This window comes from Periplaneta americana, chromosome 1 (assembly GCF_040183065.1).
Source record: "Periplaneta americana isolate PAMFEO1 chromosome 1, P.americana_PAMFEO1_priV1, whole genome shotgun sequence".
NCBI lineage: Eukaryota > Metazoa > Arthropoda > Insecta > Blattodea > Blattidae > Periplaneta > Periplaneta americana.
Window position 1 is genome coordinate 77200682 of NC_091117.1, and position 18674 is coordinate 77219355.

The window sequence follows — 18674 nt, forward strand, 5'->3', positions numbered from 1 at the left end:
TTCATACAATAATACAGTAATAATAACTGCATGAATCCTAAAATCAAATATCAGCCTCAAATATGTTAAGTGATATACAGTATCTTCATTTTTTATTTTAGATGGTTATTTAACGACGCTGTATCAACTACTAGGTTATTTAGCGTCGATGAGATTGGGGATAGCGAGATATTTGGCGAAATGAGGACGAGGATTCGCCATAGATTACCTTACATTCACACTATGGTTGGGGAAAATCTCGAAAAAAACCCAACCAGGTAATCAGCCCAAGCAGGGATCGAACCCGCGCCCGAGCGTAACTTCAGACCGGCAAACAAGCGCCTTAACCGAATGAGCCACACTGGTGGCAGTATCTTCATTTTTCGCACCATAAATCACGTACTAATCTAATGCAAACTCTTAACATTTTCAAGTCATCAACACCCTTTTTTTTTTTTTTTTTTTTTTTTTTCTTTCAGTCTGAGGTGTCGTGACAATTAAGTGTCGTCCAGAGAATGTGAAGGCAGTATAGTGTGGCCCCACTCTCTTCTATCCTGACAATAAAATCGTATTCTCTTTTCCCTTCTTTCCTTCTCAACAATCTTCTTCTCTTCATTGTCTTCTTCCTTCTCTTGAAATTCCTCCTTGTCGCCTTAAAAATATTTTATAAAATGCAATAACAACATGAAATTAGATACACCATTACAAATATTTATTTATTCTTTTACTAAGTATTCATCTTTCAATAATACAAAATATAAAAGCTAGAGGTATGTATTAAAAATATTAAAATATATTATCTCAGGCGCCATAATCTGAGGTATTTTGTGAATACAATAATTTTCTAGAAAATACTTATGTATAATCAAATTATGTGAAAATATTTCTATTATATAGGTTTCATTTAAAGCTTCAATTTACATATCTAATTACAGTAATTATACAATAGAAAGTCCACCAATTGTACTTTGTAGAACTACAAACTATAAGCTAATATAAATACTTTTTCTCTGTTTTCAGTTATTAATTTTTAGTACAGAGATTTCCGTCCTGGAACTACCAATCAGGATATAACATTAGAAATAAACCATCTATATGTACCGAACGAATTTTAATTGAGTGCCAATAAAATTATTACATCTAGTGATATTGAAGCAATTTGAGAGAAAGAGGTGTAACTGAGAATAATTTTCTAATTGTGAAACGTAATTTCTCACTGACTTTGAAGCTTGTATATAAAAAAGATAGAAACACACTTTTATATAATACCATTATTCAATATACAGAGTGCTGAAAAAAAAAAAAGGGTCTAATATTTTGAGGGGTGGTAGTATGCATCACAACAAGAAAAAAGTCCAATAAACATGAGTCCTAAAATTAATAGTTTTTACGAAAAACATACTTCGTGTGTGAATGACAGGTTAATAGGGCCACACATTCTACTCCGTAGATTAGTTGGTTCTCAGTATCGACGTTTCTTAGCAAACTAAATGCTCATTTTGCTGGAGGAAGTGCCATATCATCAAATACTACAAATGTGGTTTATGCATGACAAAGCACCAGACATTTCCCTAACAGAGTCAGACGACATCTAACACGGATATTTGAGGCATGTAAATGGAAAAGGCTGAAAGTGCCAAAACTTCAGAATATAGTTTTCTATCTGAAAACAGGTGAAAATGACGTCGCCAACAATGTGGGATATTATAGAAATCCCGTAAAGTATTGGTTTAGTTTCTAGAGCGAGTGATAGATAGAGCTGAGATTGAAGTCACTGTGAATAAAACCTGGATAAGGGTGAATGTCCAAGCATCACGGTGAAAGTGCCAAGTATGCGTCTAGAGTACCATTTGCTTTGCTGGGGCTCACTGTGAACGTGTTTTTATTCTGAGTCTAAGATCAGTTGTCTACCAAATAAATGAACCTAGATCGTCCTGTTAGTAAAGTGATTGTGTTGAAAATTCGTCGACAGGCGAGACAGAACGGAAAACTCTATGTAACACGCTCAGGGAAACAAACTGCAAGTAAACCACCGCCACAACAAGCCATCTGTTCATGTAAGTATGCATATAAAGATCTTGCACCTGAACAAAAGGAGCTGTTGTGGAATTCTACAAAGTTAGTGAAAACCTAGAAGTAAATTATTTACCGAAACGAATAGACATGCAAAATGTGGGTCGTAAGTTTCATAAAAAAACATGATTCAACAGAGAGTAGGCGTCAGTGTACATTGTCATACATGATCCAAATGTCTCGGGTAAAAATGTAGAGGTATGCTCTAAAACTTTCCAGGACATATTTGCAATTCTACACATCCGTATCTCTCATAAGAACCCTGATGTCATTAAAACATCCACGAGTTTGTATCGTACAAGTGTGTGGACGAAAACAGATGTTCTCAACAAAAGAAAAAACCTTAACTCACTTCCTGATTTACAAAACTTGCCAAGGATTCGGTTTGTTTCCAAAATCAGCACCGAAAGGGCCAAAGATCTACGGGTATGATAAACTATCTTGAGAAAGTAAAATACAAACAGTTCTACCAGGAAATTCTCTTGAAATCCAAAAAGAAGGGACACTGAGTCACTTTCGGGACAAAGATGTAGCGCACTTCATTGAAGGACATCGCACCCGTCAAAAAAATTCATAGGATCTGCCACTGAGAATGTAGATATATCATTATTTAATATACTTTGTGCCTGAGGATGTATATAATGATTATTATTGTAGCCTATGTCAGAGCATGCAAATATTACTACGTATTAGTTTATTTTGTGCCATGAGAGTTGTTTTTTTTTAACAGGCAGTATTAGAGTGCGTCTGCACTTTGTTCTTCTCAAGTTACAAAATAAATAATATAAAAATATGTAAATATGTAATATGTACAAATATGTAAATCTGTATCTTGAACTTTCATCCTTTCATAAGTAGCCAGGTGGTACTTACACCATTCTCCAGGTTTATGAACAAAGAACTTTCTCCTTTATCCATGCATTCTCACTACAAAATAAAGAAAATGAAATGAAAAGAAGTAAATATTATATAAAATTTTACAATTCAGATTAACTCCTTTTTTTCAATAATTAAAACTAAAAAATGCCAGCTTTAAACAGTTATGTGATTTCTATAAGTTCTTATTTGCGGCACTTTCAGTCTTTTCCATTTGCAAGCCTCATTTAATCTTCGATGGATTGGCCGGGGAGGTCCTGTACCATGGCCTTCTCCTTCCCCAGATCTTAATCCCTTGGGCTTTTGGTTATGGGAAATTTAGTGTATGCAACACCCATTGAAGGCGTTCAAACGCTACAGGAGCGTGTCTTCAACATCTGTCAGCACATCAGAGACCAACCAGGGGTGTTTGAAAGGTTGCGTTGTTCCCTAAGATGTCGAGCAGAGGATGTGTTATGATGAATGGAAGTCACATCGAGCATTTGCTATGAACAAGTTGAATTCTAATATCTCGGAAGATACAAAAGTTAGATAAAAAGTAATGGCAACAGTTCGATATTTCTGACATGGCTTTATTCACAGGGGTACAATATTTACGTACCTTCAATATAATTGCCCCCCTTATTTATCACCTTTTGCCAAATGTTTGGAAGGCGTTGTACACCATCAACACGTCCATCTTTGTTGATGTTCTGTATTGACTGCCTATAGCACAGATAAGTTCTTCTCTGGTATTGTACCGGGTCCCCGCAGTGGTTCTTCCACTTTGGCAAAGAGATCGTAATCGCATGGACTCATATGGGATGAGTATAGTGGATGTTCCAGAATCTCCCAAGAGGTCCTTGACAGCAGCAGTGGTGTGACTCCTTGCATTGTCATGAAGAATGATGGGGGTTCTGTACCACCAAGTGTCATCATTTTCTTCTGAGCGCTGGACAAAGGTGGTGCTGCAGGAACCTGCAGTAGTAGTCCGCATTTACCGTCTGCCTTGGAAGTACAGCATGGTGCAATATTTACATATTCTGTGACACAGTACATGAGGATAGGCCACCAAAGGGGAACAGAGAGGTAGAACTTAAACTGAGAAGGATTCAATCCAGCATTGGAATTTGAATCCAGTGTGGCTTAGTGGATAAAGCGTCAGCACATAAAGTTGAAAACCCGGGTTCGAGTCCTGGTGCTGGAGAGAATTTTTCTCCGTTCTACTCATTCTTCACCATATGCTAATGCAGAATTCCTGCACGGAAATAACATATGTGTACTTCAGTACATCATAGTAATAAACAATAGTTATTAATTAAATTAAAATATGGTACAACAGTTACCGTATGTTGAAACAAAATTTTAAACATTCTTCATTTTCTATCTTAAAAATCACTTTTGTAAATATTTTATTGTTAAACTTAAGTTAAATGTGCAGTTTCCCACATGCTGATCAGTCTGTTAGTTTTTGGGAATAGAGATTACATGTTATAGATACTATTGTAGTCATATCTATACCTTATTTTTGAACAAGTATGGGACCAAAAACTGACAAGTTGTCAGCAACTGGAGAATTTATGTCAGGCACTGGCACTGCTCCCAGAGCTCGTAAAACATATCCACTACTGAAAATACCGCCGTATGATAAATAAGTAATAAATGTGCCTTCTTTAAGATAAAGCTGAAGTGAATGAAAAGTTCCAGATACAATACCGGTAATAGGTAAAGATGCTGTCATTTATTAGAGACGTTTTTCTAATTAGTTAAAATGCGAAATGTTCACACAAAATATTATTCCTTAACTCATATGTCAGCTGTAGCCCTTTTATTCGGGATAAATTTTAACAAATCCGTGGGATGAACCCATTTCTTGTTCTGTCTTAAAGTACTGAAGAAAATTAGTGAAGAATAGTTCATATAAATTGTTCTCAAAGTGCCAGCCGTTTGTGCTTCTCAGTCAATTTTTTACTCTGATACTATTATTGGTACAAACGTCAGAGAACACATAATCAAAGCACTAAAAAGAAATGTACACATACTGTTTTTTCTAATTGTAACTAATTCAGTTTTTTTTTCTTTTTTTGCTGCACAAGTCCCACATACTTTCTAGTTTCTTAATGATTTAATCATACGTATACCAAAATGGGAAAGTATGAATTTATACAATGGACTATGTTCACAGATTATTTATGGGAAAATTGTACTAAAACGCAGCCTCACTTGGTGACATGGAATTAAAGGAAAAGTCGAACATTTTAAACAAACTCTGTCATTCAGAATAATAGCTGGTAACTTCATACTGCTGACGTCATTAACTGGCTCATTATCTTCTTTTAGACTCAGTTTGTGGTCATGAATGCTGAAGAATTGGTCATGGAAATATTATAGTTCCATCCTTTCAGTCACTGTGAACATAAATAGAAATATCACCATAATAGCAGAACAATTGCTGTAATTAACATTTTATTACTCGAAGTTTCTTTCATAAAGCAATACACTTCACATATACCCTCCAAAAATCATGATACACACCTCTTAATGTATTTATTCATATACAGAGTGAACACTTAAGCATATTTCCGCCTTGCGGCTTTTTATCTTGTCCCGAGTACTTCAGCATAGCAATTTTAGTTTCAAGGTCATCATGCTACAGCCATATCACATCTGTTTTTCCATATGTTAATGTATAAACATAAAGAATAACATGGATCAGATAAAGTGTACCCACTGTCTGCTGGATCGTATCCTATGGCTGCTTAACTGCCTGCTCAATCAATGCTTCCACTATGTGGCAGATATTAGGGATAATGTTAATAGCGGTGACCACTGTCTGTCACCTAGTGGCACAAATTCCACAATTTGCGACATCTGGCCTACATCTATGGTCGACCACTAGGATCCGGAATACAAAGCAGAGGTTAAATTAAAAATAAAATACTGTGACGGCCACGTGAGGTTCGAACTCACTACCAGCAGAAGGAAGTGCTAAGTCGGCCGTGTTTTGGGCGGGTTGCGCGCGCATCTGCTCCCTTGTGGCATGTGCTGCGGAGGGAAGACAGGGGAAAGAGCGATCGCGGCGGAGAGGAGAGGGGTCCGGATTGTTCGAGTGCTTTCTCTGGAGTGCTATCTGGACATGCGTCGAAATATCGAGAACTCGTACTTTCCAGAAACTGTGGTGTGAGTATAAATTACGCACGCGAGTGAACTTGGGACAGTTTATTCAGTCAGTCAGTCAGTCAGTCAGTCAGTCAGCCAGTCTTGTGTAGCAGTGAAGCCAGCTTCGAGACCAGAGCGCAACTTGAGTTGTGTCCGTAACTGTGGAGCCTGAAGCCCGGAGTTCGAGTGCAGTGGACCGCAGTTGGGGGACCTGAGTTCGAAGTTCAGCGGATCGTCTCTGAAGGTCTGTGGTTCGAGATTCTGTGAACGCGAGTGACTGAGCTAGAAGAACTAGCCAAGACAAACGAGCTGTAAACTGAGAACTGACCGTTCTGTGTTGTAAATAGTGCTTTGTAAATATTAGTTAAGATTAACAGTTCATTGTTGTTCGTAATAGTCCAAGTAAATTGTCATTGTCGTCTGTGGAGTGCACTAACGAATACTGTGTTACTGTGTAGAAAGTGAAGAGTTGAGATAATAAAATTACATTGTTGTTCAGTTTAAAAAGTTACAATACAATATGATTTGCGGAGAGAATACAAAACAATGATAAATTTAAAAAAAAAAGTACAATTTGATGTCGGAGAAACATGAGATGAAGAGTAATTAAATGAAGTAAAAAAATATTACATAGTGTTAGACAAGTGATTGTGTAAAATTGATAATGAATCTCTCAATACCATTAGACAAATTTTGTTAATGTCCTCATTAGAAAATTTAAGAGAAAGGAGAATGGTTTTGGTTAACTTAAATGAAATTCCCCTAGCGCCAAAGAGAAATCCTTTCACTTCCCATGTATTAATATTCATTTTGTATCTCTCACTGAAGTGAGGAATACATAATAGACTTCTTTTTATCATTAACGTTATCGGCTTGTTGAGCATTCCTCTCAAAACGGACAGTGGGGTCAAGAATGAGGCTTCTTTGATTCCGGCGATTGATGGCTATAATGTCTGCTCTTCTCATTGACTCATTCTTAGTCAAGCAGTGCACTTCTTCGTAAACCTCCCATTTTACCTTCAGAAGAGTGGTTGTGATGGAGCTTCTCACTTTATGGTGGCGATTTTTCCTTGTAACTTTGCTTGAGCAGGCGGCGATCCAGCAAGCAGTGTGTGTTTCATTCCACAAGAAGTGCTTTTATATGATTCATATGTGCTAACATAATGAGCTCAAGAAGTTCAAAAACAATTTCAAGAAAAATTCCTTGGTGACAAAGTTCCAAGTTGCCAGCTATTCATAAACTAGTGAACAAAATTCATGAGATATCGTAGTGTTTAAGAAAAAAAAGCCTAAATTTCCTTGTAGATCCTCAACTATGAATGTCTGGATGACACTGCTGACCTCCTACAGAATTCCTAAAAAAATTTCTTCAGTTTATTCCGTTGCAAATAGGAATTCTTAAAAGTTCTGTATGGAGAGGCAAAAAATTATTAAAGGTAAAACCGTATAAAGTTGCAAAATTTGATCTCTGAGAAATTTAAAAGACAACATGTATAAATCAAAGCCTTGCAGTCTGGAACTACTGAAAAACAGTAGGAAAAACACATTTCTCGAAGGGAATTAAGAGTGAAAGCTAATTTCTTAAACAGGTGTCCTCTTGGTTGATATTAATGAACAAAGAGCTTTTTATTTTTATCAAATTAATAAGTAAACTGTTTGCTATTTCGTTTAACCTTTTAACTGCTAATTTCTTTTACAAATTATTTTGTAGGTTGAATATATACATGAAACTTGGATAATATATTTTTAACATATCAAATTAAATTATGAGTTACAACCACTTTTCTATTCTATGCTTTGGGAGCCTTCTTTCTATTGAGTCAACCGCGCCGTCAGAGTGATGGTCGATGCAAGGATATGTAATAAATTTGTCTGTCATTAATCTGACAGTCTAAGCAGTGAAAAGGTTAAATTAGGAACACAGAATTTTACCCAAGTCAGTGATTGAAAGTACTCTCACTGACAAAATAAAAGCTAAATGGTTGAAATTCATTCAATTGTTCATCTTGTATGTATGTATGTATGTATGTATGTATGTATGTATGTATGTATGTATGTATGTATGTACGTACGTATTTATTAGCACTGCAATTGGGTATACTTTCTATGGCAGTGATATATAACATACAATAACATTACAATAATTACCGCAATAAGAACAATAATTACAGCAATAATCTTACAGTAATATTAATATATTAGGAAATGAAATAATGTAGATTCTTACGTTTTAATAAAGTTTTTAGGTTATGAAACCATGCAAGCAAATTCAATTTCTCCAAATTTAAAATTCCTGCAAATCCAAGAGGAATACTTTTTTTCTTTTTTAATAAAACTGTAGGTTTTCGTGGGGTATTTCCTTTCCTCTATCAACATTGTGACATTTCTCCAATCATTGCCACTGCCACCGCTCCCACTGCCACCACCACCACCATTGTCCCTAAAATACTAAGCCCTTCGACCAGTTCTGTTCTCGTTCTCAGGGATATTTTTAATTAACTTCAGCGATTCACGAGTAACATGACTCTGAATGTAATACACGAAGCCACAGCTTGAGATAACACAGAAAAGTCAAGACAAGAAACACTTGCAGTAGGCCTATTTGTGGGAGGGAGAAAAATTTCCACTTACTTGTCGGGAATCCAACCCAGATCTTTGAATATGTAAATTATGTTTGTTTGAGTGATAATAGTGATATAATTGATGAATTTATTTTAGTTAAGTACTATAAATTTTAGTTTTACAAGATATTCTTTTATTCTAGTTTTTTTTTTTTTTTCTTCAAGGTTTTATGCCTTTTAAATTATTATTTACTGTGCGTTATTTTACTACCCTAAGAAAAATGTCCCCAAAATTTCCTTATTCCACCAATAATATCTTTTATTCTCACCAGAATTAAACTCAAGTCTTCTGTAAGACAAAGGATTCACTACAATTTCTAATCTGGATTGGCCTACTAGGGCAGATACAATTTTACTAAAATATCTACTGTTAACCTGAAAGAAAATTCGTTCTAAAACTAATGTTTGTTAATGACAAAAGTTGCTTAATATTATACATATATTATAAGAGATTTACTACTAAGTTCTAAATTGTCGTATTTCACTTGAACAAAATTGAAATACAGTCAACTTCAGATATAGCGAACCTCTGCAGACCAGTATATTTTGTTCACTATATCCGAGGTTCACTAAAACCGAAGTGTCTGTTTTTATACTACTGACGTTGCTATACATACAGTTAATGCCTGTTTTGGTCAGACCACGTTCAATATCAGTACTAATGTTCTCTTTATCTTTCAACTTAAACACTTTATGCTTCGACATCCTGATGTTCACAGTTCGAAACTTGAATCTAATCTGGCCATGTAGGTATAGGCACTGACCGATTTCGCACCTCTTCCCACTAGAGGTATGCTACTGTGTACTCGGCCTCGGAATTTCCCAGGGTTCACTTTTACAAAGATGTGGGAGGCAGGGTTGAGGACCATTATACTGTAATCCTTCTTGTATTTACCTTTGCTCATCACTCTACTCCCTTTTACAAAAGAAAATACTTTCTCTTCCTATTCTTCTAATAGTCTCTTTTAAAGAAGCCAGAACTAATCCTTCCTTTATCCCTCACTGCGTACACTATTCTCTTTAACATGTTTCAAACTGTCCAGGAAGCTGAATGAATCCTTTGTCTTTCAATGCACTTAAGGAGTAGAAGGTTTGGCATTTTGTTCTGAACATATTCTTGGAAGTTTATAGGACAAAAGGTTTCCTAAATTACGATTTTGGCCATCTTAAAATTACATTTTCTTGGGGACGTTCTAGTTTAAGGTTCACTATAACCGAAGTGAGGGTTCACTATAAACGTAAATATTAATGTATGCGGGTCGGGACCAACGATTTATGTTCACTATAGCCGAATGTTCACAATATCCAGAGTTGACTGTAGCTTAAAAGTATGAATACAAAATTATCGTACGTCTAACAATGTTGTGAGAGTACCTTGAGAGCAATTTGGATGACTCAGTGACACGACTACTGTGTGAAAATCCAACGCTCCAGGGATTCAGCAACAAAATGTCATATTTTTTACTGACACACTCAATTTGATTGTCACTTTCAATGTAAGTACCGGTACTCATGAATCAAGTTATTACAAACCTGCTTTTTAAATTCAAGAATCACAGTTTTATATCTAGCCTTATCACAAGAATCACAGTTTTATATCTAGCCTTATCACAGCTCTATTTCGAAAGACAGTAAAACCTCAGGGGAAAATGTTTCTGTTTCTGATAAGTGCAAAAAATGGGGTACAGCATCTTCAAATCACAACAGAGTAGTACAGCTCAAAGCATGAAGTAGAAGAAGAAGAAGAAATTCTGTCTTCAATATAAGTATTTTTAAGTTGCTATAATATTTATTGCTTGCTTACACTGAATGATCAATTCATGTTTCTGTAAATGATTTATACTGTACTCGAAAAAGAAACTACTGTATGCTTAACAGATATAAGAAAATACAAATCTGGCTTTCAGGTATAACTCCATGTAAAGCAGACAAATAATTTCAACGGAAAAAACTGGTTCCAGAGCAGAGTATCGAACCCGGGACTTTTGGCTGAGCACGCCAACACACTACTGACTGAGCTACCCAGGAACTATACCAGACCTTGGCTAAATTATTCCCCTTACATCCACATACCTCAAGTGGATTAACAGAATGTCAGAGTCCAGCATTGAATGTACACTTTCGATAGGAACAATTTTTCCCTTGAAATTATTCAGATATAAGAAAATGTTCTTTAAAATAGTGAAGTGTGCCAAACTTGAAGATTTTCATACCTTGATATGTGATCAGTAATCGTAATCCTCACTCTTGCAGGCCGGTACTGGGGGACAGGGTGCTTGTACACACTGGACTTGTTGCAAGTAACATACTTTGCCTGATGGACATGAATGCACACTACAGGGATTTTGTCCCTTACTGCAGCTGTCTGCAACTGAAACAACAAGCACACTTCGTAGGAATTGTCCCTTTAATATGCTGTAAATTATGTTATTGTTTAGAGTTTATTTTCTTTAAATTATATTCAAGAAACATACATATAAACGAACTCATTTAATATGCACCCAAATAAGATGAACTTTCATTTTCTGGATTACACACAAAACGAAATCCTATAGTCCCAAAAGTAAGGTATTTGATTTAATTTATATATTGTATGGTTTTAAGTAAGGTATAAAATCAATGTTACTACAAATTTACGTAACATTAACTACTCAGTGTTCTAATCATTTCTAATACTTTTCTATTTACGAAAATCGACTTTTAAAAGTGATATAAATCTTAAAAGTATAGAGTGACCAGTAGTATTTTTTACTTGGTTATTTAACGACACTGTATCAATTACGAGGTTATTTAGCGTCGATGGAATTGGTGATAGCGAGATGAGGCCGAAGATTCGCCATAGATTACCTGACATTTGCCTTACGGCTGGGGAAAACCTCGGAAAAAACCCAACCAGGTAATCAGCCCAAGCGGGAATCGAACTCGCGCCCGAGCGCAACTTCAGATCGGCAGGCAAGCGCCGTAGCTGACTGAGCCACGCCGGTGGCTGACAAGTAGCATTTGGAACCATAAGACTCCATTTGTGCCTATGCTATACCTCACATTGCAGCCAGGAAAAATGTCGCCACTAATAATAAAGCGCAATGTAATCCTTTTGTAACTGAAAGCATAAACTGATATTTAACACTGATATTAATATCTAATAAGGAGTAACTTGTGTTACTAGAATTGTTGAAAATGATGTCCCTCAGCAGCGACACACACTGGACATCTGTGTAGAAAATTCCTGTTAACACGCATAAATTCCTCATGTATGATTAAAGCAATTTCTCGATTGATACTTTCTTTTACGTCATCTATTGCGTGAGGGTATTCATATGAACTTTGTCTTTTAAGTTCTCCCACAAAAAATATCATACAGTCTGGTAATAGCTTATCATCAATAAGAGTTCCTATTTGCTGTTTGTCATAAATTTTTAACAAGTTGATAAATAGTTTCCCTACTTGGAACAGGACATTTTCCTGTGAATCACCTTACTGCGTTCTGCATGAGTTCGTTTTTGCATTACGCACAGTCTAGCTCCGGTATATACAGTCACGAAGCTTTAGTTGTGAGGGTGTTAGGAACAATAGACTGTGCCGGTACGATTTTGCATCGTCTGTAACGAGGCGATATTAGCGATCCTAGTGGTTAGCAACTATCTATGGATGCATATTTACTACTTATTGAGCTTCGTAACTGTATATACTAGACTGTGGCATTACGTATTGTACGGTACTGTACTGATATATATAAAAACTCTGCTATAAAAACTCTCTATAAAAAGACTGCTTATTTCGTGGCATAACTTCTTGTTCTTTTAAGTTAGGACCGAGTCTTGTACTTTTCAATGCCATTAATTCATTGAGAGGCAGGTAGCCAACTTTTCTGCCAATATTTTAGCGATTTTCCTATCATAGCAATTTCTGGAAGGCGATCATCAGGTATCATTAACACATGATCTCTTCATCCTTTCTTTCTTTCTTTCATTTACCCTCTTTATCACATATTGAATTTCATATTAAATTCCTGATCTCTTCTATTTTATAAACTGTATAACCTGTGACGCTTCGGAGTATTTTGATTTCCGTTACTGACATCATTTTTTCGGTCCTTTTTGTATCTACCCTGTTTCTATGACTTGTTAAAAGAGGTCTTACGCATGTTTTATCCTGGATTTTCTTTCTATTACGAATGTTTTATTCTGCATTCGCTTTCTATGCCCAAATATTTATTTCTCAAATTCACATCTCTAAAAAAAAATACTGATACACTGGATGCCTTTACTATTTGTGTTCTTATTTTTTTCCATCAAGTTTTTAGTGCTTGTAATCTTTGTACTGTAGCAAAATAGTAAAGTTAAAGCTCATCACTTGTTCAATACTTTTATTGTAGACTGCTTTTAAAGTACGGTCAAATATCTCTATAACGATATTTAGGGGGAAATATTGTTATAAAGAGATGTATTATTATAAGGAGGGTTTTAAAAATAAGACTTAAATTGGTAAGAGGCTTTCTATTCAGCTTAGTTGGTGTGTATATTATGGTACAAAGTGTTAAAATTATCATTGAAAACCCTCTTAATATGCTGCCCATTGTACTGTCCTATATTTTTTTAAAGAAAGCACTTCTGTCAGTTTGCTTCAGAGCTCCCTTCAGGGAAATTGACACACATAAAGACCTTACTAAATCCAAAGACATTAAATAGGTATACTCTTCTGAAACATCACTAATACTGCATCGTTTAGCGACAAACATTTCATTTTACAGGACTTTATCGTAGTAGAGAGGGAAAATACTACACTGAGGACTATTAAAGTGTATCCTTCAATAGAGATACAGTATCGCAATAGAGTATATCGTTATATCGGGAGAATTTTTACATTGAAGGAATACATTTTATGCCGGAAGCTATAGTTTTAATCTCAATAGAGAAGTTTATCGTTATACGAGGATTTGACTATATATTTTAACGAATGTCTATAGACAGTCAGTGATTTTGTTTATTCAGTGGATATATCTATAGGACTACTTCGTGAATAAAATAAAAATGAAAATAATATATTCATAAAATTCGCTCACAAAATGTTAATAATTGTATATTTATGAATACTTAACCTATTCAGACATTGTGAAGTCGAAATAAATTAATAACGATTGCTGCAATAGAGAAATTGAATTTTATTCAGTAATGCCAAGTGATAAAAGTGAAATGTAGATTTAAAAATGTTAATTACATGTACTGCGCTTTTCTCTTGTTATTACAACAGAAATATGTTTTCATTATCTGCTGAGACATTTTATAATATATTTACTAATAACCTGATTAATACATTAATTAAATGAACAATTGTTATGAAGGAGTGTCATTTTCTTTAGATACAATGGACATGGAATTAGAAGATGAATATGTAAATATGGAAGTAGGATTTCGCACTTTATTTAGTACAATGGAATCATGCTCATCAATTTACGTGAAAAGAGTTAGCGACGCTGACTAAACAAAAGAACGACCATACGATAAATTGACAGTGATAAATCGAGCTGCAGAAATTATCGCGATGTATGACTGTGATTGCTTGGAATTCAAAATTTCATTACACTTCATTGACCGAAAATAGAATGACGTCATATAAACGAAATAGTCTGTAGTAATGTCACGAGAGGTCTGAGATCTGCCGATAAATCCACGAGCGAAGCGAGTGGATTTATCTGGGAAATCTCAGACCTCGAGTGACATTTATTAGGACTATTTCGTGAATAAAATAAAAATTTAAGTAACATATCCCTAAAATTCGATCCCAAAATGTTAATAATTGTATATTAACGAATACTTAACCTATTCAGACATTGTGAAGTTGAAATACTCGTAGATGAATATAGATTATTGCAATAAAGAAATTCGATGTTATTATTCAGTAATGCCAATTGCGAAAAGCGAAATACAGGTTTAACAATGTTAATTACATGTACTGCACTTTACTCTTATTATTATAACAAATACATTTTCATTATCTGCTGAAATCATAATTTAATTTAACAGTAGCAGTGGGGACAGCTATATACCAATGCTTTTGTATTCACAGCGAGACATGTTGCTACACAGTGAAGCCATCTTGGTATAGATAGGCCTAATTAAAACACGAATTTTATTACGCCATACGAAAGGCAGTTTGATCAAAGACATTATTACTATGCAAGGTCTTTGAGTTTATGCGATGATGTTACATCAATTTGAACGTCTATTATTTGTTTAATTTCAATACAAATGTTATAGGCTACAATTTTATAGGTTAAGTTACTCGTACCTGTGGGAGCAGGACCAATGTCAGCTGTGCCTTGTTTCGACCGTTACTTACAATTAGTGCTACATGAAAGCATTTTTATAGCTCGACAAACGCATTCTCGCTGTAGTGTGTAACGGAACTAAAGCTGCATCTACACAGTTCAATATTCCAATCGCGTATGCGTGCAATCTGGGAAGAATATTGAAAGAATCAAGTTTAAAAGGTACGTTCAATTAAGATGCATAAAGATTTTGTGTCTACATGGTGCGCCGTTTTGAACGTGGTCTTCACTGCGTAAATATATTAATTAATATTAAATATCAATCTTGCATTCATTGCTTTAAAGTTGAAAGAAAAGTTAACCGTGTAGTTGCATCTTAATGTATTTATGATCATTAATTTACGGGGAAACAGTTGGCGACAACGACTAAACAAAAGAATGACCATGCGATAAATTGATAGCGATAAATCTAGCTGCAGAAATTATCGCAAAGTCTGACTGTGATTGGTTGGAATTCAAAATTTCATTACACTTCATTGGTCGAAAATGGAATGACGTCATATAAACGAAATAGTCGTAGTAAATCTTTCAACCATCATTGCTTACTACAGTATGCGTTAATTTATATCTCGTAAACTATATGACGTCATGAAAATTTGTTCCTGTCATTATGTAATTAACAACACATATTACACATTAGACCTTGATCATATCAGATGTTTTATTTAAATTCATTAACACACAGAAGCACTACACCTACGGGTATTATTTATACACCGCTTATATGACTCACTGTTCTGAGCATAAAGTCATTACGTCACACACATTAACTTCAAGCGCTCACGGAGACGCGGGTAGGAGTAGTACACTGTAGGTCAAACGATGTACGTGACTACGTGATTTCCGACAAGGAGTGCTTCCTTGAAACATCTGTGTCCTTCTCTCATTGTTTGGCCTAGCCTGATGATTAGAGGATTGCGCCGTCCAAAAAATTGCTGTGGTCAACGCGCTCTCGTGATATATACTGTTGTCAGGGTACCTTTGTCTTGGATGAATGCTAGCTATTATGTTTAATGGTGATTGGAATGGAGCTACACACACTTTATCATGTAGCCCCATTGTGTTACTTCCAAATTTCGACATGGGCGAGAAATGGACAGGAAGTGTTGCCAGGGATCTCTCATTCAGGGACAGATGCTGTAAACTTCCCTTCCGAAAGAAGCCGCACCGTACCAATGAGGTCGACCTGGTTGGCGAGTTGGTATAGCGCTGGCCTTCTATGCCCAAAGTTGCGGGTTCGATCCCGGGTCAGGTCGATGGCATTTAAGTGTGCTTAAATGAGACAGGCTCATATCAGTAGATTTATTGGCATGTAAAAGAACTCCTGCGGGACAAAATTCCGGCACATCCGGCGACGCTGATATAACCTGCAGTTGCAAGCGTCGTTAAATAAAACATAACGTACCAATGATTGTGTTATCATTACGGTTCGAATCAAGTAGCTGTATCACAGCGGTGACCAAAACTCGAGCTGCAGTGATTATATGCGACAGACAGTCTATGAAGTAAGGAGACGAAGGAAGAGTACTTGGCATGAAAACTACAACCAGTGGTGGTTCCTGTACTAACATCTTGATCAATCCCGCGGATAAAAATCTCAAGCTTTGCTGTATCAGAAATGTCACTGCTGTCATCAAGAGCCAGTGAATAATAAACGATTTTTCTTGTTTCTTTTTTTAACCTTCCTATTGAATATAATCAGGAATTTTCTAAATTCTTCTCTCGATACTTGGTCGAGACATTCGTAGTTTTTCATAATTAAAAACTTCTTAAGGACAAGTTACTTAAGTTATTTTAATCATTGCTTTTTTGAGAAATTCTGTTCTATTAAAAGACTTTAGAGCACGAGATATTTCAAACCCCATTAGGTAGCTGACTTCCTTACATTTATTTATCTCATCTTTCTCTTCCTGGCTATGATTTAAGACACGTAAATTCCTGGCGTTTAACAGTTCGTTGGCACATAATATTGAATCAGTTTTTCTACAATATTATTATTAAATGAATAACTAATAAATAGTTACACTCATCTAAAGATTAAGAAGATTAAAATTGAGATAAAACCTAATAACTTTATCCTTCTAAGGAGAAGATAAAAAAATATCGATATTCATGCACGTACAAAAGAATTCTAGTAACACATACTTAGAGGTCAGTAACAACAACAACAACAACAACAACAATAATAATAATAATAATAATAATAATAATAATACATTATTCAGCGTGGCAATTAATGTTTCTATATACAGTACGCCTAATTGAACTGTTAAGCAAAGTAAACATATTACATTTTGTCCGACAGAACAATAAAAAAGTTCTCCTTCTCATTCTTAACGAAAGCACCTCTTACTGTTTGTAGAGACAGAGTTCGTTGAGCGACATGATATAGCCACTGCTTGCCTTCAGTACATGAATGAAACACACAGTCAGCAATTTACAGGAAACTCCTCGTACCCGTTTGAATGTCAGTGATTACACTATGTAAACACGACACCCGCTTTGGTCACCGCTGTTGTATCACGATAGGCATCCTTGGTCCGTGCGTTTAGTTTACAAGCATTAACTAGGTCTGTACTGCCCATTCATTGATGTTTTAGCTAGAGGGTGGGGAATGCTCTTCCCAACAGTTAATGTTTATAAACAAAACGCATGGATCAAGAATTACTATCCTGATACAGCTACTTTATCTGAACCGTAGTTATCGTATTAGGAGTAGGTATTAATAAGAAAACGCAACAATTTTTTTTCCCCTTTTCTGAAAAGGGCCCGAAGCTTGCATCGCAGCCTGAGACTTATTGTGCCGATCTCCTCATTGTTGGATGATTGTTGAAGTTCTTAAGATTGATTCACTGCTTGGTGTTATCTTACCGATTCAACTACGACATCTAGGTCTGACGGAGTCTCCCTATTGATATTCCGCAGCCTCCTCAGATCGATACATCTGTTCGCAAATCACGTACTACGTCCTGCTGCATCCTATATTGACCTGAAGATCGCAGCGCCGTAGCTACCGTGATCAACCAATGCGCAATCTACACAGAGCTACCAGATCCCTGGTCTGCCATTCACTATGGGAGCCCATCCGTCTCCCTGGAATCTGTGCAGCTCCTCTAGACAGACGACACCTGTAGGCGAATCGTGGTACCACGTCTGCCCGATCTCCCGACCGATCTGAAACTACTGAAGATGATAGATGAAGGCGAAATGAGTACGAGGTCCAACGTCGAAAGTTATCCAGCAATTCTGCTTCAAGAGGTTGAGGGAGATCTTGGGTGAATGGAGCAGTCAATTGCTCGTAATTGGGCAAAAAAATTATAGTCTCTGACATTATAGTTTCCATTGAAAGGAAAGTAGATTCAAGTGATGTATTTTCTTTTGAAGAATCGTAGATCAAAGTGGGTTCAAGATTGTCTCAAGTTCAAAAACGAATGTTTATCCCAGCGGTCTTAAACTCGCAGTCTTCCCAAGTTATTTTCTTTTTTTTTTTATTTTATTTTTTTGGTTGGTTATTTAACGACGCTGTATCAACTACTAGATTATTTAGCGTCGATGAGATTGCTGATAGCGAGATGGTATTTGGCGAGATGAGACCAAGGATTCGCCTTACATTACCTGGCATTCACCTTATGGTTGGGGAAAATCTCGGAAAAAACCCA

The 18674-nt window shown here is 35.9% G+C and overlaps 1 protein-coding gene across 2 annotated transcripts in view; it reads right to left on the reverse strand.

The window, feature by feature from the left end:
* Positions 1-669: 669 nt before the first annotated feature.
* Positions 670-18674, reverse strand: part of LOC138696905 (uncharacterized) — a 43341-nt gene continuing 25336 nt past the window's right edge. For both annotated transcript variants that reach the window (XM_069822392.1, XM_069822384.1), the window contains exons 4-5: positions 10901-11058; positions 670-5315 (exon numbers count right to left, since the gene is read on the reverse strand). In XM_069822392.1, the coding sequence (XP_069678493.1) occupies positions 10913-11058 (146 nt within the window). In that variant the 3' untranslated portion in view covers positions 670-5315; positions 10901-10912. The remainder of the gene's footprint in view (positions 5316-10900; positions 11059-18674) is intronic.